The sequence below is a fragment of the Anguilla anguilla genome, chromosome 18, assembly GCF_013347855.1.
Source record: "Anguilla anguilla isolate fAngAng1 chromosome 18, fAngAng1.pri, whole genome shotgun sequence".
NCBI classification, from domain to species: domain Eukaryota; kingdom Metazoa; phylum Chordata; class Actinopteri; order Anguilliformes; family Anguillidae; genus Anguilla; species Anguilla anguilla.
Window position 1 is genome coordinate 19,242,040 of NC_049218.1, and position 25,442 is coordinate 19,267,481.

The following is a 25,442-nucleotide window of genomic DNA, read 5'->3' on the forward strand; positions in this document are numbered from 1 at the left end:
GCATTAAATTGACCATGAATAATTTATTCATGACATTACAATGGAAACATTGTTCAGTCCTTTCTTTTTTCATTGTCATCATTGATCAGTGCTTAGCTGTATTAGCCTGATATATTACATAGCTCAAAATGTTGAAAAGACAAAATTAGACATAAAATTGCTGCCAAGAGCCTGTCAAATGTCTGTGGACCAGGTGCATCAGGTTACTCAGCCTTTCAAGCACCCATTAAACAGGTACAATAGATTACTATTAATGGCAGCTCTCACCAGCAGAGGATGCTGGGAATCCAAACCTGCATCTGACTCATGGGAAACTCACAGAGCGATATAACAATGTGTACTTAATGAAACTCCTTGAGCAGGCTATATGAAGGCACAGCACAGTGAAAGGACTGTTATACTCTTGATAAACGTTCAAACTGGCACAGCGCCTCTGCTCTAGCCAGAGACCATTGCTCAGAGTCATATTCCAGAGGTTCTATAACCCCACACATCCATCATTAAGGCAGATTTACCCAATCAGCTGAGTGGATGGGTGGAGCTTGCAGGAAACAGGGAAAGGAAGCTGCATGGGTTGCAGTGGCCCAGGTCTCTGGGGGGGGGGGGGAGAAATCAGCCCACAGAGGCCTGAGGAATGACAGCTGCCAAACCCAGAGCAGGAGTTCCTCCTTCCCCCTCCTGGAGACATCACCAACAGAGACTACAAAGGCAAACCCTGAGAGGTAAGCATCATCCAAAAATCTTTTTAATCCACATGAAAATAAAAACTGACTAGTACGCCACGGTAGTTAATCAATGGGGAAAATAAACAATTATCCCGAGCATCTCAAAATATCTGCAGTCTCTAAATCTGTAGCATACTGATAAATTATACAGATAAGAGCTACAAAGGACTCCCACAGACTCGCTCCATCATGAAGACCACACAGCAGGTGCTTGGGAAGACTGGGATAATTACAAACCTGAATAACCCTCAGACACACACCTCAATGGCAGTACTCCCATTGAGAGAGCTGGACTCATAGATTATTAAAGACCCTGGCCAATCACGTCTATGCTTACATTTAAGGTGTTCATTTAGCCACATGATAAGAACACATACTTACTTTTTCCAAATTTATAAATAGGAAAATAAGAAAATGTCCTGTTGACCAAAAGAATGTAATTTATGGAAAAAAAAGAGCTGGAGGTGCATAAGGATATTTCATTCAAGTTCACTTCCGATTGGCTGCCCACAGACACACCTCTGATTGGCTACCCACTGCACGTTCGCACTGCCAATTTGTTATAATGAAAAACTGGTGTTTTCCCAAACAAAACTCTCAGGCAGCTTGAGAAACAGCGAGTCCATTTCCATCATTATGAAAATGTGTTGTTTAATGTGAAAATGAATGCATAAGAGATCCATATTTATTATCAAATGCAAACATGATACATGATACACATTAAAAAAGACCCATACAATCACATTTCATTTTAATTTCTGTATTACCAATCAAACCCAATCCAAGATACAAATCCAAAACAACAATCAACAAAAGATCAACCAAACTGAACAAGTTGATTTGAATCCTGACGGTTTATAACATCCTGCAAAGTTCATACAAGTCCACATGCAGATCTGAGCAAACAGGACAAATCCCTCATTCAGCCCAGTGCTAATGTTAGAGTGAAAAAGGAAGAAGCATAAAGTTATGCCATCTTTAAAGGGAGAACTGAACCAAACTGCATGTTCGGACAAAAAAAGGAGACGGGTGCCACCACCAAGGAATCCATTTCTATTATTAGTCACCTTATCCCCTTGGCTTCCTGCTGAACCCCACTCTTTCCTGTTAGAAAGGCTGTGACTTCCTGCTGAACCCCACTCCTTCCTGTTAGAAAGGCTGTGACATCCTGCTGAAAACCACTCCTTCTTGTTAGAAAAACTGTCACTTCCTGCTGAACCCCACTGCTTCCTGTTAGAAAAACTGTGACTTCCTGCTGAACCCCACTCCTTCCTGTTAGAAAGGCTGTGACTTCCTGCTGAACCCCTCTCCTTCCTGTTAGAAAGGCAGAGGGCAGGTTTTGATTCTGTGTGAGGGGTGAAGTTTTCAGAAAGGTCATGGGGACGTCAGGGTCATCTCAGTCCCCACCTCTCTGCAGTGATGCAGGGCTGCAGTCTGAGTCTCTCTGTGGAGATGCAGGGATGCAGTCTGAGTCTCTCTGTGGAGATGCAGGGCTGCAGTCTGAGTCTCTCTGTGCTGATGCAGGGCTGCAGTCTGAGTCTCTCTGTGCAGATCCAGGGCTGCAGTCTGAGTCTCTCTGTGGTGACACAGGGATGCAGTCTGAGTCTCTCTGTGGAGATGTAGGGCTGCAGTCTGAGTCTCTCTGTGGAGACGCAGGGCTGCAGTCTGAGTCTCTCTGTGGTGACGCAGGGCTGCAGTCTGAGTCTCTCTTTGCTGACACAGGGCTGCAGTCTGAGTCTCTCTGTGGAGATGCAGGGCTGCAGTCTGAGTCTCTCTGTGCTGACGCAGGGCTGCAGTCTGAGTCTCTCTGTGGAGACGCAGGGCTGCAGTCTGAGTCTCTCTTTGCTGACACAGGGCTGCAGTCTGAGTCTCTCTTTGCTGACACAGGGCTGCAGTCTGGGTCTCTCGGCGATGCTGCAGGGCTGCAGTCTGGGTCTCTCAGTGGTGATGCATTGCTGTAGCTGAGCTTCTCATAGATGAAGCCATACAGGCTGACATCCGGCCGTGAACAGTGACAGGTCTTACACACATTGTGGTAGTACTGCTGCAGGATCCTGTACACACAGCCTGGAAAAAACACACACAATCACTTATACACAATTACACACACTCTGGAGGGGTGTGTGAGGTGCGTGTGTGTGTGTGAGGTGTGTGGTGTGTGTGAGGTGTGAGGTGTGTGGTGTGAGGTGTGTGTGTGAGGTGTGTGTGTGTGTGTGTGTGAGGTGTGAGGTGTGTGGTGTGTGTGAGGTGTGTGTGTGTGTATGTGTGAGGTGTGTGGTGTGTGTGAGGTGTGTGTGTGTGTGTGTGTGTGTGTGTGTGTGAGGTGTGTGTGTGTGTGTGAGGTGTGTGGTGTGTGTGAGGTGCGCATTTCTCACCCACGGTGACGCGTCTGTCCGTGAGGAAGGCGTGCATGTCTCTCACATCCCTCATGAGCTCCCGGTCGCCGAAGGTGAAGTACGCCACGTCCCGCCCCGTTTCCGCGGCCGCCAGGATCTGGAGCAGGGCTGGGGACAGGAAGCCGGGGTGTGCGTAGTGAATCAGCACTGGCGTATCATTCTGCAAACTGCCTCATTATACGCAATAACAACCAGCACAAATACAGATTTACAGACTTTCAGTTTTGAAAATGAAGCATAGTAAATAAAATTGTACGTTCACCATATGGAGTTAAAAGCTCACCGCTGTCCAACATGCAGAAGGAGTCTTTACTGAACCTAAGTGATAAACCAGCATTTTGGATATGCTTTCAGTGAGACTGATGCTTCTGCATGTTACAGCTACCTGAGAGAGACGGGTGGCTCTACATGTGATAGCTACCTCAGAGAGATGGCTGAATCTGAAGTCATAAACAGTATTACATTTCAATTAGCTAATGGCTCAACGAAGTCTTGTGATAAGTACAGCATCCACAAAGACATGGCAGGTTTTGTAACACAGAGGTTTCTTTTCCAGATAAACTCCATCTCAGTAACAGTGTTCCATTTCAGCCACAGCATACTATTTCAGTCACAGTGTTCCATCTCAGTAACAGTGTTCCATTTCAGCCATGGCATACTATTTCAGTCACAGTGTTCCATCTCAGTCACATCGTTCTATTTCAGTCACAGTGTTCCATCTCAGTCACAGCATTCTATTTCAGTCAGTGTTCCATCTCAGACAGTGTTCCATCTCAGTCACAGTGTTATAATTCAGTCACAGTGTTCCATCTCAGTCACAGCATTCTATTTCAGTCACAGTGTTCCATCCCAGTCACAGTGTTCTATCTCAGCCACTGCGTTGCATGGGAAACAGGCCTCTGGGACTTTAATATTTAAAGAGGCTGGAAACAGCCTGCTGATAATGAGGATCTGGTTTCAGCATTAAATTTAGGAGTAAACAAATTCACCTCAGATCAACTCTTTACCAGGTTTCAGCTCTGCAGCACCTTTTCATAAGATAATTAAGAACTCTGAAAACATCCCAGCTCAGTAAAGGGAGAAACCAGAGCTTAGAAGTCTGTCCCAGCAACTGTACAGAAAGAAGAGCAGTGTTTCTGCACCCACTGGATAATTAACTCAATGCAGGCAGAAATCCAGGAAGCAGACAGGACTTAAATATAAAGGGCTTCAGTACTGTCTGTTATACAAATAATAATAATAATAATAATAATGCCATAATCTTTTCAGAAAGTGTGATGCTGTGTTTCTGGAGATTTCTGAGGTCTCTGCCAATTCAATGGAGTAACAGGTCCCCAATGATCTTGTGGGCATGGCAAGGCAGTCAATCACACACATAACGAGGAAAGTGAGTCAGCTGATCAATAAGAGGAGGACAGGCATGTAGTTCAGCGAATGAGTGATTTGAGGGGTAGATCCCTGGGCCTCCTCACTGCTCTGCAGAGGCCAGTGATCTTAAACACTGCCTATGAAAACAGTGGTAAAGGGGCCGAGCTCGTCCTGTATCCTGTCCGACATCAAACAATGGCGTCTCACCGGAGCCCAGCAGGCTGCTAACTGAACTGCCCGTGAGAATGTGCTGCTGTCCTTGCCTTTCCAAAGACACAAACTCAGGAGCTCTTTTCTAAGTTCAGGGGGGGTTCAGAGACATGGGTATGTGCACCACTAGTGTCTGCTCTGTGGGCGGAAAATGCAACCATGCATGTGGGGTCATGTGACAATCATGAGATTCAAAGTACCAGAAAAGGTTGTGATTACCATCCTGTGTAAGAAACAGGATAATATTTACTGAGATCCAGTAGTTTACTCAGGGAAGCCCCACATGCATGCTGTGGGACCCCGTTAGACACACTCTGCCCACCCTTCAGACGCGTGTCTCCTCCAAACGCTCCGCACCCCCAGTTCCCCGTTGCCACGGCGCTGAGGTTCTGGCTGGGCACTCCCGGACGCAGGAAGCCACAGTAAGCCTGAGCAGAAGAAGCATAACATCAGTGTTCCTGACCTACACACGGAATCATCAGAATAGCACATTACATCATCACATCGCCTAGATTATAATTTTCAAAATTTAACAGTAAAATCTACAAGGTAGTTATGACAATCCTCCAGATACTAATTAATACAGAATTAATCATGACAGCCATGATTTTCAGACCGAATTCCTTCAAATCTGTCAACTTTTTCAAACATTTATCATTAATTTGATAGATTTAACAGAAGCAAGAGCTCCACCCCACCCAGCAGGTTTATATGAGATGAAATAAAAGCAGTATAAATGAGCACTGGAGCCTGCAGTCAGCCAATTTGCCTGAGGTTTCTACATTCTACTCGCATAAGCAAAAATGATCAGAACATTTAAAATAATACTTAAAAACTCCAGGCCCATTAAGAGTATGAGAATATAGCAGGGATTTATTTCAGTATGACAGCAGAGTGTTTAGTCTATGAAAAGAGCATATACTGCATATTATAGCACAGACTCAGTCAGACAGCTGGCTCTCAGCTCCCCATCTCATCATGCTGAGAGAGTTGCTAGCTGGGCTGCTTGTAGCTGTACGTGACTAGCAAGCTAGTAAAATGCAACATGCAACATCTAATTATGCTACACATGAATGCATTAGGTCTATATACTGTGACCAAATATAACAGCACTTAGATCATTAAAATCTGCAAGAGGCTCACCTGAAATTAAATGGTGACCTCAGCTCAAAGAGCTGCATGCATTAAAAAAATCTAACCTTTACAGAGGAATTAATCAGCAAAATATTAACATCAAACATCAAATAATCAAAGGATACCTGTCTTGATCTTTCACATTTGTACAATGATAGAGGCATACAAAATGTGCATAAAATTGATATTTTTGACTACAAAATTGATTATATTGTAAAAGATATTGGAGAACATTCAAGACCAGTGGAGTTGTGTAACAAACTTCTTAAAACAGGCTAGTTTGAATGATAATTTTATAAGTTTCTGTTTGAAGCCAACCAACTACACTACTGTTCAGACTCTTCAAATGTGTGCATCCATTTTAATTTACAACCCCACAGATCTCTTCACACTCCTCAACCAATATGAAGGAGTGAGTGAGAAGTGAGAGGTGGCGGGTCATTTTTTGCGCACCTTGTTGAGTTCCCTGTTCATCTTCGCAGGGTGAAACTGGTCCAGGAAGTGGCTGAAATTGAGCGCGTCCAAAGCAACGATTTCTGTGCACTTCCTGTGCCAGCCGTCTCTGTGCAGAGGGAAAAGGGCCAATAAGCACCACAAAAACCTGCAAATCACTCCCCTTTAACACATACACATCAATTCATTCCAAATATAATCTATTTTCAGGTCCAGTTCCCACCCTAAACCCCATCTCCTGTAGATCAGATACAGGGATCAAACCCACATCTCAGTGCAAAACAGATGAAAAGCAGCTAAAGCATTTAGGATCCATCAAGTGAATACTTAGCTTAACTTGCCAACTGTAAAATACAATACAAGTTGCATGCAATGTTCTGTAAACATTTTTCTAACATTACTAAGATTACCAGCTCACAAGCTGGGTATACAGCACTGGAGTAATAATAAAATAAAACAGTCCCAGGACGGGGTATTCTCACAGGAACTCGGGAAAAGTGCTAAAGCTTGTCAGCAAAATAAAGCTAGTCAGGATTTACTGTACCTTGGGGTCTCATCTTTATGGCTGTGCATCCATTTATAGCTCTCCGCATAACCAGTGTATTTACTGTACTGCTCCGTACCTGAAAAACACAGACACAAGCACACACACACACACGTGCATACACACACATACACACGCACACACGTGCAGCCACACATACACACGTGCACACACGCACGCACACGGACACACACACATGCACACACACATACACGCACACACGTGCACACACACACACAGACAGACAGACAGACACACATGTGCACACATGCACACACATGCACACACGCACGTACACAGACACACACACATACACGTGTACACACACACACACACACACACACGCACACGCACACGTGCACACACACGCGCGCACACACACACACACACACACACAGTCAACGTTTCCATCAGAACTACTTATCTCTTAGGACCAGTACATATTAAATATGAGATGAAAATAAAGGTAATTTATTTCCTTTTCCATCAGTGTGCACTCTATTCATAATGCACTGTGCCCTTATCCAGCACAGAGCAAAAGAGAGAGGCAGCCTGTGCCTAACACTGTGCTGTCCACAGGAAATCTGCTTCGCACGGAATTTCTGTGAAACACACTGTCTTTAGAACTGCAATGCAAAGGAAACCATTTTTTCTGAATGCAATTAAATTAGTTGGAAGCAACAAATAATATACCTGAGATTGCAGAAACTTTGCCTGCCTATCCAGCCTACCTATTTACCTAATATCAAAAATAAATAAATGAATTAATAAATCACTGTGTCCATGTTGCAATGATGAATGTCCAACTTAAACAGGTTTGTCCAGTATGAAGTCTGATTTATGCATTTTAAGGACTGAGAGTTCTTTTCATTTTGAGACAGAGCTGAATGCTGCTACAGGAGGTTTTGCTGAATCAACAATTCCACTTTAATCAGCAGTTGTGTGTTAGACAGTACTGGCAGAGACCGAGAAGCATTAGCCAATATGTCACAATTTAGGAAAGGACAAAGCCAGCATTCCTGTCTAGCTATGGCTGTGTGTTTGCTATAAACTCAACACATAATAAGCAGGCTCCACTGTCCTATAGTTATGTTCAGCTGACCGGATCTCAGCAGACACAGTACAAACACAGAGCCCCACACAGAGCCGCACAGAGCCACACACAGCCCCACATGGAGCCCCACACAGCCCTGTCTGTGCTAAGGTTTCAATTTACCACATCACTCTCCTGTAATCTGCATATCTTTGAATAGAGGACCATGATTCACTAGTCATATTTGTGATGTAACACATTTTGCTCATACGTGCACATTTCCCACTCAGATTTCAGGGAAGTACAGAGAAGCTCTCCCTGTACAGTGGAAGAATCTGAGAAAGCCACTCTGCTGAAACTGTTTACTTGCTGTTTACTGAAAGTCATGCTTCCAATAGGGGTTTACAATTTAAAAGCACGTTTTTGAAGACGGGGTCTTTAATATAATGATATTTGAGATGAATAAAATATAACTGAATTTAAAAAATGCAAAAATTAACCATTAGCCATAAAGATGCTTAATCCACGAAAGCAGGCCAACACAGACACACTGGGAGGCAAGCCGCAGCTTTGCCAAGTGCAAACAGCATCAGTTCCACAGACGCTGGGCTGGAATCAGCCTCTGTTGCACGAGCCGACTGGGCGGGACAAGCTGACGATTCGCCGCTTTTACAAAAAGGGATGATGAGAGCGAAAAGAGACTTCATTAGAGAAGTGCCTCTGGACTGGCCTCTAATTTCCCTGACTGTGGCATTATCGAGCTGATCGTCCAATTCCAGCCGTCCTGTCAAATTTACAGGACACTTTTGCTGGAGAGGGCTGAATGCAGACAGCAGGACAGCTGATGGGGGATGGGATGGGATGGGATGGGATGGGATGGGATGGGATAGGATGGGATGGGAGCTCAGACTGAAGGGGCAGGATGCCGATGACACCAGGAGAATTCAGGAGCTCAGGGAATTCTGGTGACCGCAGCGCGGAAGCTCAAAGGGGAATGAAGGTTCGGAGAGAGGCGACTGCTTCACGGGCCTAATCTGCCACGTCCTAGAACCGAATGAGCACTCAGTCCAGTGCTGCAGCACTTAGTCCAGTGGGTCCAGAGTACGGACTACACTGGCCTGCGTACTTCTACTGGAGCAACTGGCCCGTGTAGTTTTATCGAACTCAACTAGCCTGTGCAATTTTATTGTGATATTTAGCAATGCAGTGACACAATTAGGGAAGTTTCTAAATTTCTAAATATTTTTTGTTTAAACAATGAATTCATAAAGTATTGACACCCCTACTGATTAAAGTAAATATCTGCAGGGCATTGTGGGACGGTGGGAAGCTGACCTGTAATGATGAGGCACTCGTTATGGTGAAGAGCCTCGGTGAACAGGCGCGCTACGATGAGCTCGGGGTTGATGAGGAAGCGGATCTCCTCCTGAACCAGGCCCTGGCCCATTACACCCCCTCCCACCAGCCTGTTGGCAAAGTCCACCTGTGGGCCAATCACAACGCAGCTTATTAGGATGGGTGAAATAGAGCATGCTGTACATCAGCTGTGCACACACATTTATCCACAGCGCTTTAAACACACTTACATATTATCAATGTTAATACAGCTGGATATTTTACTGAAAGAACTCGGGATAAGTGAGTAGCACAGTGACAATGCTTCAACCGGGATCAGTGGTCAGTAAACTTTTAATATCCAACGAGGCCTTCAGAACAGCTGGATTTCTCTCAAGTTGTGAATGTAAAGTGTATTTGCTGTTAATCGAATGACAATGAAAAATACTAATGAAAAGTGTAGACGGATGACAGCTCGTACCTGAAGCATTCCATAGCCCTGATCTTCAATGGTCCCTTCACAGGTGATGTGAAGTCGTGTGAGCAGAGTCTCAGAACTGAAAAGTGAAAATTATGATTATTAATGTTTATTTAAAAAATAACTAACACACACACAAAACTAAATTCAGATGTTTTAAATCCATAACATTCAGGTGCTTTAAGTCACAAGGAGTTTATTAAAAGAATACATGTTTGTGTCTCCATCACTTCAGCTGGTGAAATGTAAGCAAAACTTCAAAGAGATGCTGACAGAGACCATTATCAATATAGCTGTGTTCTTCATTAATCAGCTTATTCATCAAAATGAGTGGGGTCCCCAATACTTCATATATTTAGACTGATAGAGACATTGATAAAGATTTGGGTAATTTGCCAAAAAACACTGAATCACTGTTTCTGCCCAAATAATTTGAGAAATTATATACCTTTCCCATTTTGGAAAGCTGTTCAAAGATTGTCTTGTGAATGTCACCAGGCCAGTGGGTCCTAAATTGTGGAAAGAGAATATATTGAGACGATAGACAAAAAAAACTGTACACAGATGTGAAGATGTAAAGCTGAATGCAGTGATGGGGGTTAATTTCATTCTTCACAAAAGAGATATTCGGAGACCCACTTTTTTCAGTGACTCGTCTGAAGTAGCACAGAAGCGTTTTCAGTTTCTCAGTCTTCCTGTGTGAAGAACCTTCAAATAGCCTGAAATGGTTCGGAGAGAGTTTAACATTAACGTGGTGAAGTTATTTAAGAAAATAAAGTAAAAACATTCCAGTTATCAGGAGAAGTGCTTCATTGTGGTCTGCCTCTGCGACAGAAACCTAGCTGTCCGCACAGACACACTGTAGTACTGCCTCCCCTTAGACCCTGTTTCAGCACAGCCATAGTACTGCCTGCCCTTAGACCCTGTGTCAGCACAGCCATAGCACTGCCGCAGCTTAGACCCTGTGTCAGCACAGCCATAGCACTGCCGCAGCTTAGACCCTGTGTCAGCACAGCAATAGCACTGCCTCCCCTTGGACCCTGTGTCAGCACAGCCATAGTACTGCCTTCTCTTAGACCCTGTTTCAGCACAGCCATAGCACTGCCTCTCCTTAGACCCTGTGTCAGCACAGCAATAGCACTGCCTCCCCTTAGACCCTGTGTCAGCACAGCCATAGTACTGCCTCCCCTTAGACCCTGTGTCAGCACAGCCATAGCACTGCCTGCCCTTAGACCCTGTGTCAGCACAGCCATAGCACTGCCTCCCCTTAAACAGCCTTACTGCGCATGGTGCCAAATGAAGACATCTCACAGGGGGGAAAAACGACAAGAGTGGCGTCCAATGCTGCGAATGCCCAGAGGGAATAAAAGCTCATTTAAAAGAGTCGATTCCTGCACAGACCTGGTCTCTGAGCCCTTCACAGGCACCAAAGCCAATTATATGCACTGTAACCCTGAGGGCAAGTGGCACAAACGAGAGATGGACATTAGGAGGGTGGCCAGCTGCTTAACAAAAAACAAACTATTGGCATTTTGAAGAAAAAAAAATATATATAACATTAGCAGCATTACAACATTACAGTAAGGGGGGTTATATTATCACCAGCTAGCTACCAAGTCAATATCTCTCCATCCTTAGGTTTCCTAATGACTCATTACTTTTTCTATAGGAGACAACCCACATGTACTGCCAAACTTCGGAGTTGTATGTATTAGATTTTGTGAACTCTGCCCACCACTTTACTCAGGTGTAAAAAAGCGGTTATACTACATTCATTACACTGAAATAATCACTGCTCACTGTTCAATCAGAGTTGAGTGTCCAACAAAGCTGTGGTAAAAATGCATAGAATTTGGTCTTATTGTCTAAGGCTCAGTGCTCACACTAGCCCATTAAATGCTGCATCTCTGGAACGCAGGACATTTCAAAATCCGTGTTTTACACAAATTCACTTGCGTTCTTATAACTGTAATAATTTTATTATGACACTTGTAACAGAAGCGGGATGAAATGGCAGGATTAGCAGGGTGAAATCTTTTCATCTTACCATCTGAAGAGAAAGTGGTCATTCAAACTTTGTCACCTCAGTATACAAACAATTAATGCCAGGCCTAGTTTTTGTGGTTTTTAACGCTGTGTTAGACATTTCAGTATGTTGAAGACGTGTTTTTATTGAGATGGGTATACACACCTGCACCTTAAATTTCTTCCTCATCTTTCCATATTAAATTAGTTTTGATCACTTGCTTGGCAGACATTTTATTCACAAATTAATTGGCACCTTTTCCCCCAAATGAAAGCAATGTAATTTCATTTTGGTTAGACTGCATCAATTAATCACTGGTTTCATAAGCGGCTGAACCATAAGCAAGCTGCAGCAGCAAAAAACGTTATTTATTATCCCTGACATTTTAATATTTACTACTGTGACAGAAAATAAAAATACTACTTTTCTGAGCTGTCGAAGGCAGAACACTTCAATAAAACGATAAAGACGAGGTCAAGAGTAAAAATGTCTGACAGTGCTTTAAATATAAACACACTGTGTTCACATTGGGTTGTGTTAAAGAACAGTGTATTGAATATGAAGTCACAGGGATGGTTTGCACCAAACACTTTGCACTTTATATTGTAAAATAAAAATTTTAAATTCATCTTGAAATTGAAAGTGACTGTGTGTATGTCCTGCTACATGTGGCAGGTAAATTAAAGACAAGGACAGAGGATGTGTACCACAGTGTCTAATCTTATCCTATACATGGCATTTAAAACATCTTACCAGCACACCGGTAAAGTCCAAACCTGCACACAGCATTTCTACAGATCTAACTGGAACAAGTGGAGTCCAGTCTCAAACAGCACACAGTTTGTACACGTCTAACCATCCAAAGACATGTATAGCACCCCTGCTTAAGCTCTGATGGCTTCACACCTGACAGTAAGATTAACTGAGACTGTGACAACTTGACAAGATGAATCACAGTGCACTTTAGGATAAACTACCTTAAACTGTCCTCATCCGTTTTAATGACTGCTCTCAGGAATTATTTCAGCAGATGATTGATTTTAGAGCAGCTGTAACTCAATGTGCAGAGAGGGAGCCTCCTACACAGAGGTGCAATGTGCTCACCCCTCTGACTACCAAACGCCAGGGAGCGACCCATCAAACATAAATATCCCGACTCCAAACAAAGACCTCTCTTCATCCTCTCAGCTTTCAGCCCATCACAGGTGAGATTAACATGGAGGCTCCTCAGAGGCCCCTGTGAGCCACACCCTTCACATTTCACCCTAAACTTGACCCCCTCACCTATCCATTCCCTTCACCCTTATACTGGCAGAGTGAAATTAAAGCACAACGACTTTCATTGTAGGAGAAACAGAAGTGCATTCACCTCATAAACATGAGCACTAGTGCAGACCTGGCTCACAACATTCCTAGCCCAGCAAGTAAAGGATACAGCGTCACCAAAGCAGTAGTGTGAGTTAGCGCTGCTAATCATGTACCATTAACCTGAATACATACAGAGCACATCCATAACAAGCCCTAAGAGGATGAACATACAACAATAAAAATATAACCTAAAACCTTAAAATTAGCATAACCAGAATTAGAACACAAGATGGGAGCACTACCGGGTGGTGATGGCATGTAGTCTGAAGGTGGGGCTACAGCCTGGGCTGGACGACAGTCAGTGATTGTGCTGACTTTGAGAAATTTGTTCCATCATGGTGGGGTAGTACAGACAGGCATACTGACAGGCAGACCCCAGCAGGGAAGGGATGCTTTGTCCCTTCTGCTTTTAATGGCTGTCCTACATGAGCTGAACAGCCTGTTCTCCCAGGGTTCAAACAACAAAAAAAGCCCAACAGAACTGCTGTAACCTCTAAACTAAAATAGAACCTAATTTAATGTGATTGATGTGTACACATGCATTTAAAAAAGCTTCACATTTAACTTGGTGGTGAGTTGGGGGAGTGGTCAAAGGTCTTCCTATGGCGGTTCTGACAGAGGACTTTCCAGGACAGCCATGAGTGTGAAATGTGCTCTTTTTCTTTATGTTGTGTCTCCTGTTTCATAAACAATGAAGCTCATTTGCATAAACGCTGAGGCTCATTTGCATAAACACTAAGACTCATTTGCATGATCATTGATCATTGGGGTGAAGGGATTGGCCACTGTGAGCAGAAATGCTTGGCTTTAGACACACACAGACCAGATACACACACACACACACACACACACACACACACGCACACATGTACATACAAAAATCACAAACATACACACAGAACATAAGCATGATATGCACTAAACGGTGATATTACCTGTAGAAATTGATTTCTGGGTAATTTGAATACTCGGACTTCCTGGAGTTGCGCCGAGGGAAAGTGCAGAAGAAGGCATTGGCCAGCAGGCAGGCGATCTGCTCCTGTGACATGGTGATGGAGTGATTCATCTTCTGCTTCAGCAGAGGTATCGGCTGAGAGAGGGGGAGAGTGAGTGAAATAATTTAGCTATTTACCAAACAGGGAGCCAAATTGCGTTTAGCAAATTGCTTCGAGTAATTTAGGGGCAGTACTGTTTTCTTTAAATCAGCCAGCAGCATTACAGTTGAGTCCCATTAATCTGACTAATAGTTTAAGTAGTGGCACTACTTATCAATACTAAAGTCAAAACCAAAAGCATACAGCCTTAACCCTACTACTGCATGAAGAAGTCCATTTTAACAACATAGACAGCTGCATCGTCGCCAGTGTGCCCTTAACCTCACACTAGAGAGCAGAGGTGACATCTCGATCGACCTCCACCGAGCTCCTCAGCTTCTGTCGGTTACAACACTTGTGTTTCAGTGTCCTGTAAGGCACTTTACCATCTAGAATCTCAACAGAGCGAGCTGTGTATGGGAGCTTAGAGCGAAGACTGCACGGTGCCACTTATCATTGTACAGAGGCGCTCCAGAAGCTGCCGTCCCCAGCGTGCTAATGCTATAAACCTTTAGTTGTTACTTGTTATAGTGTAAGAAATTATAGATTTATTTTGTAAAGTGGTATATATCATTGTAAATATCTTTATTGCTGCTATTGTTGTTGCATTGTTGCTGTTCTCGTTAGTAAAGTTAGTTGAGTAAGTTTCTTTAAATTTCTTTGCTGGCTAACGTTAGCTTTGACTAGCTTAAAAAGCCTTGTCAGGGAACTGCTAGCTGTGATATATGGGCAGCAGTTTTAGCAGGCTGTCAGCAAAATAATTGAGGTTGGAAAGCAGCATCGGAATTCAGTGTATCCAGTGCCATTTAAGAGAGAAATGTGTGCAGATAAAAAAGTTTTAAACTCCAGCTTAAATCAGACTGTGACGGTTATGTGAGACTCAATTCATTTTCTCCATTGAGAAATTCTCCTTGGATCCGGAAATCCATATATGGGCGAAGGTTATGTCAGAGTTCCGAGGCCTGTAACACACAGCTCCTGTCCGTCTGGCCTGGCAGTTCCCCTCGCTCTCAGGAGGAAGAGTCGGTCTTTCACACCTCAGATACTCACGTCAGTACACAGGCTAGGCGCCTTCACCGCTAACTGCACCATGCACGGCAGGATGGACTCAAACAGATGCTCTACTTCAACATCCTCCAGACCCTTAGAACAAGAAACAGAATGTTATAATGTTTCATTATGCAAACTAAACATCATACACATGCTTAGAGAAACTGCAGGGTATAAGGAGTCCTGTGCTAATTGTTTGTTAAAAGGCTTCATTATCCCACTTTATTGTTCTACAGCAGTGGCTGAGCAGCCGGACCTGTAAGCAGAGGTGAACTGATTACTGGCATAAGTAAGGACTGCAAGTTATTTTATACTTACAGAAGTAAAACCTCTTACTTTTTAGGCGTGAAAGATCAGGGTAGGAGGCAGAATACTGCTTGTATGCACCGGTTTCTCTGTAGTTACTGAGCACACACAAGCCCTAATGTCACACACTGCAGTATCGATGGAGATACAGAGCAGGCCAGCAAGGCTACAACACTACAGAAAACAAAACAACCTTCTTCACACTGAGAATAACCTAAAAAAGGCCACCAGGGAGCCGTGCTTTGTAATACCAATATACAGCAAAGGGGTTGTTTCATAAGAGCGTATAAAAGGGAGTAATTTCTTAAATCCTTAATTGATCTTGATTTCAGATATCCGACAGGTAGAAAAATCCAGCGAACCAAAAAAAACCCCCTCTAAAAACCTTACGACTCCTCTGGAGTTACACATGAACACACTGCACATTACATATTAACACAGCACATTACATATAAACACACTGCATGATACACATAAACACACTGCGTGTTATATATAAACACACAGAGTATTACATATGGACACACCAAGCATTACATATAAACATAATTTGCATTAGATAACACAATGTGCATTACATATAAACACACCGTGCGCTATATGAACACACCGTGTGCTACATAAACACACGGTGTGCCTGTAACCCGAAGTAACATTGTGGTTATTTCACCATAGCGGGGATTTACTGCCCACTTATTTAAACCTGTATTGGCTGCAGACGTCAGGCCGCTCAGTCCGCAGCATTTCATCAGAGCTGCCGGGCGTGTCGTTTGATTAAATGGGCTCCTGGAGCAGATGCAAATGGCCCCGCTGTGACGGCTAGACAGCGCTCTGGATGGGAGGCTTCCCCTGCCAATTTAGCGCCAACGTTTCCGTGGCGCGGACGGGAGACGGGACTAAATGCTGTCATAAGTAATGACCCGCTCCGCACCATAAAGTGCTCCTCCGGGCCAAATGAATGAAAGGAGCTGACAGGCCGGCAGGATATAGCTGAGGTAGCAAGGCCCAGCGTTTCTAAATCAAACCCAGACAGTGCATCAAATCAAACTGGGCTCACACTCTGCGCATGAGTTAAAATGGCTCGTACATCACCTCGCCAGTCATCCACCAAAAAAGAGAGAGCCTGCAAGTCCAGCAAAGCTCCCATTCACCACAGCATTCACCAAGCAAAGTTCCCATTCACCACAGTATTCACCAAGCAAAGTTCCCATTCACCACAGTATTCATCAAGCAAAGTTCCCATTCACCACAGTATTCACCAAGCAAAGTTTCCATTCACCACAGTCTTCATCAAGCAAAGTTCCCATTCACCACAGTATTCACCAAGCAAAGTTCCCATTCACCACAGCATTCACCAAGCAAAGTTCCCATTCACCACAGTCTTCATCAAGCAAAGTTTCCATTCACCATAGTATTCATTAAGCAAAGTTCCCATTCACCACAGTATTCACCAAGCAAAGTTCCCATTCACCACAGTATTCACCAAGCAAAGTTCCCATTCACCATAGTATTCATCAAGCAAAGTTCCCATTCACCACAATATTCAAGCAAAATTCCCACTCACCATGGTATTCATCAAGCAAAGTTCCCATTCCCCACAGTCTTCATCAATCAAAGTTCCCATTCATCATGGTATTTATCAAGCAAATTTCCCATTCACTACAGTATTAATCAAGCAATTTTTCCATTCACCATAGTATTTATTTACGCAGAAAGAAGGAGCCAAAATGCAGGGGAAAAATACACTGCATTCTATAAACTTATATTGCAAGATATTCCAAGATCTTTTTTTAAGATTACAACAGACAGTAACCCAGACTACAACAAACTAATTACTCCTGGTTCTATAAGCCAATTGTCTTTCGGTGTCTACCATTTGTGTTGTTTATGCTCATCCAGCAGAAGAGACAGCCAGGGGTAAGATCCACCACCGTCACATGAATCAGGTGTCATGTGCTTTACTTTTGCAAAAACAGTCGCATGAAACACTCTGCATGAAACCAAAAGGTTCCTGTCAGTATTTCCTTCTAAATTGAGATGAATACCCCTCCTGTCAACGACACAACCAAATCCAACCCGCAGAGCTGAGTTTGACATGCAGCTGATGGACACTGTCATGTTTCAGTGTTTGCAGGGTTACACGGGTTTCCTCAGACACACCAACAGCAAGGAGCCATTAGAGCTGTGGGGTAGACTGTAAATTAACATAACCATGGGGTACGCATTAAATTAACATAACTGTGGGATACCACATCTGTACTACCTTAACAGCAATTAGTGTGCATGCATGCTGATCCATATTCATCACAGATATAATACAGTACATTTAATACAGATATACTGCAATACTGCACATTTAATACAGGTATAGTGTAATACTGTACATTTAATACAGATAAACAGCAATACTGTTCATAAACAACACCCTTGTAGTAGTGACTGTATTCATGATACAGCACTGCCTCTCATGCCATATTGCTGAAATATTTAATACAGGTATACTGTGATATTGTACATTTAATACAGATATACACTAACGCACACCTTTAATACAGATATACTGTAACCCCATTAAAGCATGTGGTTGGATCAGGTCTCAGCCTCAACAGAAGTTGAATATGATGGGAATCTAATCAATGTGTCAGAGGAAAAGCACTCTGACATTTATCAGAAACCACACACTGACACTTTCAATTCTGGGGAACACGCAGACAGGACACACCCTAATTTGTAGTTCCTTTTTTATTGCCATTCCTCCTTGGCTGTCCATCAAGGCCTTAATGTCAGTGCTGAGGCTTTTCACCTGGTGACAATTACTGCAGGCCTGAAGGACTGCTTCACAAATTTAATTAAGTCCAAAGACTTTAGCACAACCGGCTGGCATTTTTAAATATGAGCCCATTTCCCCATACCTTAAGGGTGAAAATGCATCAGCCCAAATTTCACATAGCTACACCTGATTGATCTATCAATTTGGCATAAAAAATATAAGCCTATAATTACCATTAACACTTCATAAGCCATTGAGAGTAAAGAAAGGTTGCATTAATACTGCTTTCAGCTAACAAATGTAAACAAGGGAATTTCAGTACTGAAATTAGTTTAATGAAATGATTAGCATTTTGCCTCCTTTTTTTCATCCAGTCTTGTCTGGCTGTTGGACGTGTAATAGTGATATGAAATACATTAAGGAGTGTGCAATGGTTACATATGAATCCAGCCCCATCTTTAAAATAATCTTGGGTTACAATTTCCAAATGTATTTATGACAATAGTCAGTGCCATTTTCACAAATTGTGCTGAATTTTATCCACAAACAGCACTTACTCACCATTTCAACACATTATTATATACTTTCCCATTTAAGTAACTATACTATTTCATTAAAATAGAACTGAAAAAATACACCAAAATACAAAGTCCTCATTAACCCTTTGAAGAGTAGATTTTTTGTCAGTGTTCTAGAACTCTGCAGCTTTCAATTACCAGTAGTTACAGTTACATCAGCATTAGAATGTTCAGTTAAGAACATTCTAATCACATATCTGTTCTTCTGACCTTACACCTTGGAGGGTTAAGCCTGTAAGACTGAAAATATGAGTGTGATACACTCACATAGGAAATAAACAATCTGTGAACCTGTAGGGTTCCAGTGCCTACAGGTGGGCTGGTGTGTCTGTCCTCAGCCAGGCGCTAGCTGGGCTGCAGCTCACTGTGACTCATACTGATGGGGCTGAAGCAGAGCAGTGGGTTCTGCACATGTGCCAGTTCCAAACAGTAAAACCAGGCAAAATGGACATGTTTCAGCCCATTTCCCACTAAGCCTTCATATCGTAAACATTTGGCTTGCAGCACCCTCTGCTGCCTGAAAGTTGAGAAATAAATTAAAAGTAAATTATCTCAGTTTTATACGACAGATGATCAAGAAGGAAACATACACAAAAGCGGCCACGTGTAATTGGGGAGTGAAGTACCCCCTTCAGGAAAGTAGAAATAATTTTAAGTAAATGTCTGGCAGCACTGAATGAAGACGATCAGCATGATTATTTACATTTCATGTGTTTTTCTTCATTTTGTGAACATTTCTACGAAGCTGCTTGAATTACCAGCCTGTGGCATTGAGTATGTGAGAGTGATGTGAGTGGTTAAGAGTGCAGTGAGTGTGTAAGAGTGTGTAAGAGCAGAGCTGCCCATACTGTGGGGACCCTGTAGGGAATATGGGGGTGCCCTTATGAGTGTGCAGAGCTGCTCGTACTGTGGGAGTCTGTAGGGAATATGGGGGTGCCCTTATGAGTGTGCAGAGCTGCTCGTACTGTGGGGCGCCTGTAGGGAATATGGGGGTGCCCTTATAAGTATGCAGAGCTGGCTAAGTAGCTCCAGTTTCCCTCTGGCAATTAAGTGGAGAGAGAGCCAGAGCAGGGAGAGCAACACTGCAAGCCTGATTACCACTGGCTGGAAGTGCACTTTGCTAATGGCCTTGATTAGCATCCCTATAAACTTCACAGCCCCTTTTAATTAAATCAGCCTACTCCACTGAATGGCACAGGAGGTTATTGATCCAGAAGTACTGACTTGGCCAATAAAATCATCTTAAGAAATGAAAAGAATTTCCACGACTTTGCCAAAGACATGAATCAAAAGGAAATGATTAATGAGCCAGGTTAAAACAGAACGGGGCTTTTTATCCAAATAAATTGACAGCTAATATGTTCCTTCAGCACAGTGCCTAGACGTTTGTTACTAAAAAACAGAATGTACACAACAGCCAAACACACAGCTGAATCCTCTTTCAAAACCAAAGGATTAATTAAGGAAGAGAGGAAATAAATCATTTTAATGAAACCACTCTCCCCCCTCATTCAGAGCCCAGAATGTTGCAGAGCTCAGAAAACTGAGGAAGTTGTAAAATAAGTAGAGCGGCACAAAGAGCCCTTTGCTTACTGGAAATGTTCACAACGCACATGCCATACATTTACATCACCAAGAGCACGGCGCTTTACAGAGCTCCCTACAGAAACACTCTCAGTCTTTAAATTACCTGACAGGTAAAAACAGTGCCATACCTGTACAGCACCATGAGTACAGCGCTTTACACAGTCCTTACAGCATCAGACAGCCACAGGTGTATGTGCACTGGTATACAGAAAGGTATATATGCACTAGTATAGGGCAAGTATATGAGCACTGGTAGAAGGCAGGTGTATGTGCACTGGTATGAGGAATGAACATAACAGACCTCCTGTTGACTACACGCAGGGGCGCTGCTCACCTCAGTGCACAGGTAGTTCAGCGCAGTAAAGTCCCATCTCTTGGCATGAGCAGTATTATATCGCAGTATTGCATTCTGAAATGGGACATTTATCATGAATATTTAAAACAGGCTGTTCCTTCAACCCTAATTTCAAGCATGCAGATATGTAAATAATATTTTGAAAATAATAAAATAAGTAATGAAGTAAGAATGAAATAAATATAACTGAGAAAATTGTACAATAAAACCCTAATACAGTAAGTCAAAAAAAACTTCATCATGTTTTACATTTCTTTTGTTAATATTTTGAAATCTTGACTTTTGTTGACTATAACGCCACCTGCTGGTTCTTTTTGTAATAACTCCTGAATTTTTCCTGTGACTGCAATCCCACTTACTGCATAATTTGCAGCAGTCCTATACAGAGGCCTATACTTAGAGGCCAGAATCTCCCAGCTAGGCTCCGCACAGCATTTCATTGCCCTTACCTGCACATCCACTGAACTGTCAAACTCGGTTTCCAAAGACGTCCGGATCAGGTCCCATCGGCTCTGCACCCCGCTTCCCTGGGGAGAACAGAAGGTCACTTCAGCCCAGGGTTTCAGCATGAAATCATATCCTCCAGATCTCTCCTACAGCGCCACACTCAGGACGCACTGGGTACTGCACCCACACAGGCTCTGCACACAGACTGTTCAGCCATGACTGTGTGAGTATGTGAGAGGTGCCCCTCTCCACTCTGTGTGGCACTATGGCTAAATTTGTGCCGCTCCACAGTGCTCCCAGTCATAGCTAGAACTACCACAACATAGGGGCGACATAGCTCAGGAGGTAAGAGCGGCTGTCTGGCAGTCGGAGGGTTGCTGGTTTGATCCCCCGCCCTGGGCATGTCGAAGTGTCCCTGAGCAAGACACCTACCCCCTAATTGCTCCCAACGAGCTGATTGGTACCTTGCATGGCAGCCTTTCACTGTTGGTGTGTGAGTGTGTGTGTGAATGGGTTAATGAGAGGCATCAATTGTAAAGCGCTTTGGATAAAAGCGCTATATAAATGCAGTCCATTTACCATTTACTACGGCCCAAATTAGACTCTGTGGACACCCTGGGCAAGTCGTTTAGCCAAATCTACTTTTATGTTCTTATATTACCTGAGTGTGTGTCTGTGTGTACAAGGTGTGTGCAATTATAAGATGTGTACATATAAAATGTGTGTATATAAGGCTTGAGCATATGTGCATCAGATGTTTATAACATATGAGCAGCAGTAAGACGGTCAGGTTACCTCACTTCCTCCAGGAAACAGGTTCCACTCTGAACAGGGCATCTTGACTGTCACGTCATCCCACGCATCTTTGAACTTGAAGGGGAACGGGACAGGGAGCTGTCCTTCCCGTAAGAGGTCTGTCTGTCAAACGTAACACAGGAGCACTGGGGTTAACTCAGGTCTCACCAAGGCAACGGCACAGATAGTAACGGTGTGATTCACCTTGACGGTGACAGTGTGTTTGACGGTGACGGTGTGTTTGATGGTGATGGTGTGTTTGACGGTGACGGTGTGTTTGATGGTGATGGTGTGACTCACCCCGATGAAGACTGTGTGTCTGATGGTGACGGTGTGTTTGACAGTGACGGTGTGTCTGATGGTGACGGTGTGTTTGACGGTGATGGTGTGTCTGATGGTGACGGTGTGTTTGACGGTGATGGTGTGTCTGATGGTGACGGTGTGTTTGACGGTGATGGGGTGACTCACTCTGATTGTGACGGTGTGTTTGACGGTGATGGTGTGTCTGATGGTGACGGTGTGTTTGACGGTGACGGTGTGTCTGATGGTGACGGTGTGTCTGATGGTGACAGTGTGTTTGACGGTGACGGTGTGTCTGATGGTGACGGTGTGTTTGACGGTGACAGTGTGTCTGATGGTGACGGTGTGTTTGACGGTGATGGGGTGACTCACTCTGATTGTGATGGTGTGATTGCGGGAAGCCCTCAGTGGGGGCAGAGCCAGGCTGCAGCCTGGTGCCCTCCTCAGCTCAGAGATGGGCGTCGCCATCCACCAACTCTCTCCTCTCCCCTGCACTGGAACCTGCACACTGCAACACACACACAGGCTATCTTCCCAACACTACTACAGTAAAAGTCCTGGTTCAGGGTTAATAACAGGAGAACAGCATTACAGTACCTAGGAGACGGGCTCGGTGTTTGGGACTTCTGACCTTCATCAGGCCTGGTCTGTGGGGTGGACAACAATCCAGTTGCTCCTGGATTTTTCGAGCTGCTTGTGGAATGATCGACACTCTCCCTCCCACCACTGTGCTTGGAGCCCCTGGGGTCCCCCGCTGGCACGCAGCCTGTGGCCTGGTGTGTGGCAGCTGTGGCAGTGTCCTCCACACTCTGCATTTCAACATCCTGCACAGCCGACACGCTCAGCCTGACGGGTTTCCATTTGCCGGGTGAGGAGCTGGTAGCTCTGGCTGAACACTGCCCTGAAGAGCCCACCTCCACCTGTGGCCCCTCCAGCCCTGAAGAGCCCACCTCCACCTGTGGCCCCTCCAGCCCTGAAGAGCCCACCTCCACCTGTGGCCCCTCCAGCCCTGAAGAGCCCACCTCCACCTGTGGCCCCTCCAGCGTGGCGCTCCCCCCAGAAGGAAGGGCCTGTAAGTGTTCTGCCATTCCTCGGTCTTCACTGTCCCGTGGTTCCCCATCAGGCTTCCTCTCAGGGAACAGGGCAGGGAAAACCACTCTCCTTTTCCCAGCTGTGTTACTCCTACTCTCTGCATGCTTCCCACCACTACATAATGAACACATTCTGTTATCAAAGCAAAATGCAGGCCGGACATTAATTATGAACATACTGCTAACCCAGAACAATGATCAAATCCATCAAATCTGACACCAGAAAATTCCCACATGATAATAAATATGTTAATATAGATGTGTATATGATCATAAATGTGAATATAACCATACATGTGTGTATATGACAATACGTAAGTGAATATGATCATAAATACTCGGATGATCATAAATAAGCGCATATGATCATGAACATGCCCAAACGAAAACAATTTACTTTTCTGTGATTTCCTCCATTTTGTTTGTAGAAGTCGGAGAAGTCTTCTTTTTGTTATCTGCCGAAAAGGAAAATAGTTTTTTTTTAAGCCTGGTTTAATAAATAAGCGTATGTATTTCATTAAGAACGGCCAATTAAATCATTAGCAATGGAGAAACTGACCTCTGACAGAGCGTCCACACTGCTGACTGCAGTTCTTCGTGCTGCCACTGACAGATGGTCCGGCACCCTCCAACCGTAGTTTCTTCTTTAAAGGCTCAGACGAGGATGTCATATTTTAACAACAGTAAATCTTTCTGTTATTGTAGGCAGTGGAACTATTCTGCACTGTTTCCTTGCTATCTAAGGAAGACGGTACTGTTTTTCCTACGTTTAAAACATATCAAGATTACGCCTTTCATTGTACCTATTTAGATTAGTGCCCTGTTATTTCAAAAGCTTTTAACTTTATAGTTTGATTTATATGCTGATTACTGTTACATCCAGTGCAGTTGTCACAATGTAGGCTACTTCTAATTTTAGCAGACTATCCAGTCGAACAAATAGCGTAGACAAACAACGCTAGTTAGTGCTAGCTACATTAGCGAGCTTGGTAAAAGTAACTTCAGCTATTTCCATTTGGAGCCGGGTTAATATATACTAGCTAACTTTACCATATTTGTTGTATCAGGCAATTTGAACAGATTTTAAGGTTCAGATTGCAGTATATTGCGTTTATTTTTATCTAGCGAACATACGGTTTGCGTTAGGTGTGGATTTAGTTTTAGTCAGAGATCCCCGAGCTATCGGTAGCTTGTAGTACCGCGACAGAAAGCACCCGGTACACAGAACTTCAACATTCGCAATGAAACCAAACTCTAAAGCGCCACAATTACCCTCAACACTCGCATAGCTGTTAGACTGAATCTCTACAATAAACAATAATCGCAATACAAACGTTTTCCCGTTGTAATCCTAATTTTTAAGGCGTAAAAACAAGCTTCTTCCCAATATTATTGTACAAATTGTGACTGTAATTTACAAACTGCTTTACGACATAGAAACTGCCAATCATTTAGCGTACTTTCACAATGGGGCGGGGTCATACCGGGTGACACTGGCAACAGGACCGAAAGTGAATTTACTGTCGTACAAATATTAACTGATATTTGATTTGGTGTGTTAATGGGGTTGGACTGATGGTTAGACCTTATAATGCAAATATCTTTGTTAATTAGGGACGGGGCAGTAGTTGGGGGGGTCTGCATTTGGTTTTAAGACAACTAACATTAAAGTTAATGATTTTGGGTTTGACAGTACCTCAAGGCATCAACATCAGTCAGCATGAAATTTCACATATTAATCACAAGCACTACAATGACAATTCATGGTCATTTATTGTATGAATATGGTTAAAATCCAAAAGGTGTGACCCAAATAAGCTACAGTTGTGCTACAGTTGATCTGTGCTCCTCGTCCTGGAAAGCTGTTCCTGGACACTGGCTTCTGCTCTGACCACCTGAACCACCTCCACAGCCCAGCTGATTTTTGGCCACACCTTTACCTCACGATTTCTTTACATTAAAATCAGATAGAAGAAAAGCTGTGTAGTTGTGATATAGC

At 43.6% G+C, this 25,442-nt stretch overlaps 1 protein-coding gene across 7 annotated transcripts; it reads right to left on the reverse strand.

The window, feature by feature from the left end:
• Positions 1 to 1,359: 1,359 nt before the first annotated feature.
• Positions 1,360 to 24,859, reverse strand: LOC118217887 (poly(ADP-ribose) glycohydrolase-like). 7 transcript variants are annotated; one of them, XM_035400061.1, is made up of 19 exons: positions 24,003 to 24,859; positions 23,841 to 23,898; positions 23,381 to 23,576; positions 22,950 to 23,272; positions 22,725 to 22,860; positions 22,053 to 22,175; positions 21,260 to 21,337; positions 20,790 to 20,864; positions 15,215 to 15,307; positions 14,006 to 14,160; positions 10,316 to 10,395; positions 10,125 to 10,185; positions 9,680 to 9,755; positions 9,199 to 9,346; positions 6,831 to 6,909; positions 6,287 to 6,395; positions 5,022 to 5,127; positions 3,101 to 3,229; positions 1,360 to 2,792 (listed from the first exon to the last, which is right to left on the reverse strand). In XM_035400061.1, exons 1-19 carry the CDS (start codon positions 24,112 to 24,114, stop codon positions 2,122 to 2,124), a joined length of 2,808 nt encoding a protein of 935 aa, XP_035255952.1. In that variant the 5' UTR covers positions 24,115 to 24,859; the 3' UTR covers positions 1,360 to 2,121. The 7 variants fall into 7 exon arrangements, with proteins under 7 accessions (XP_035255952.1, XP_035255948.1, XP_035255951.1 ...); XM_035400057.1 differs by having other exon boundaries at positions 22,950 to 23,344; XM_035400060.1 differs by having other exon boundaries at positions 22,950 to 23,266; positions 23,339 to 23,576.
• Positions 24,860 to 25,442: the final 583 nt, after the last annotated feature.

Bases quoted from the DNA above. Each gene is read 5' to 3' on its own strand.
- LOC118217887 (XM_035400055.1), bottom strand. From the start codon at position 24,114: ATGACATCCTCGTCTGAGCCTTTAAAGAAGAAACTACGGTTGGAGGGT. The intron at 5,128-6,286 runs GTGCGCAAAAAA...TCTTCTGCTCAG, and splicing joins TGAACAGGGAACTCAACAAG to GCTTACTGTGGCTTCCTGCG. The intron at 3,230-5,021 runs GTGGGCAGAGTG...TCCTGTCCCCAG, and splicing joins AGGAGACACGCGTCTGAAGG to CCCTGCTCCAGATCCTGGCG.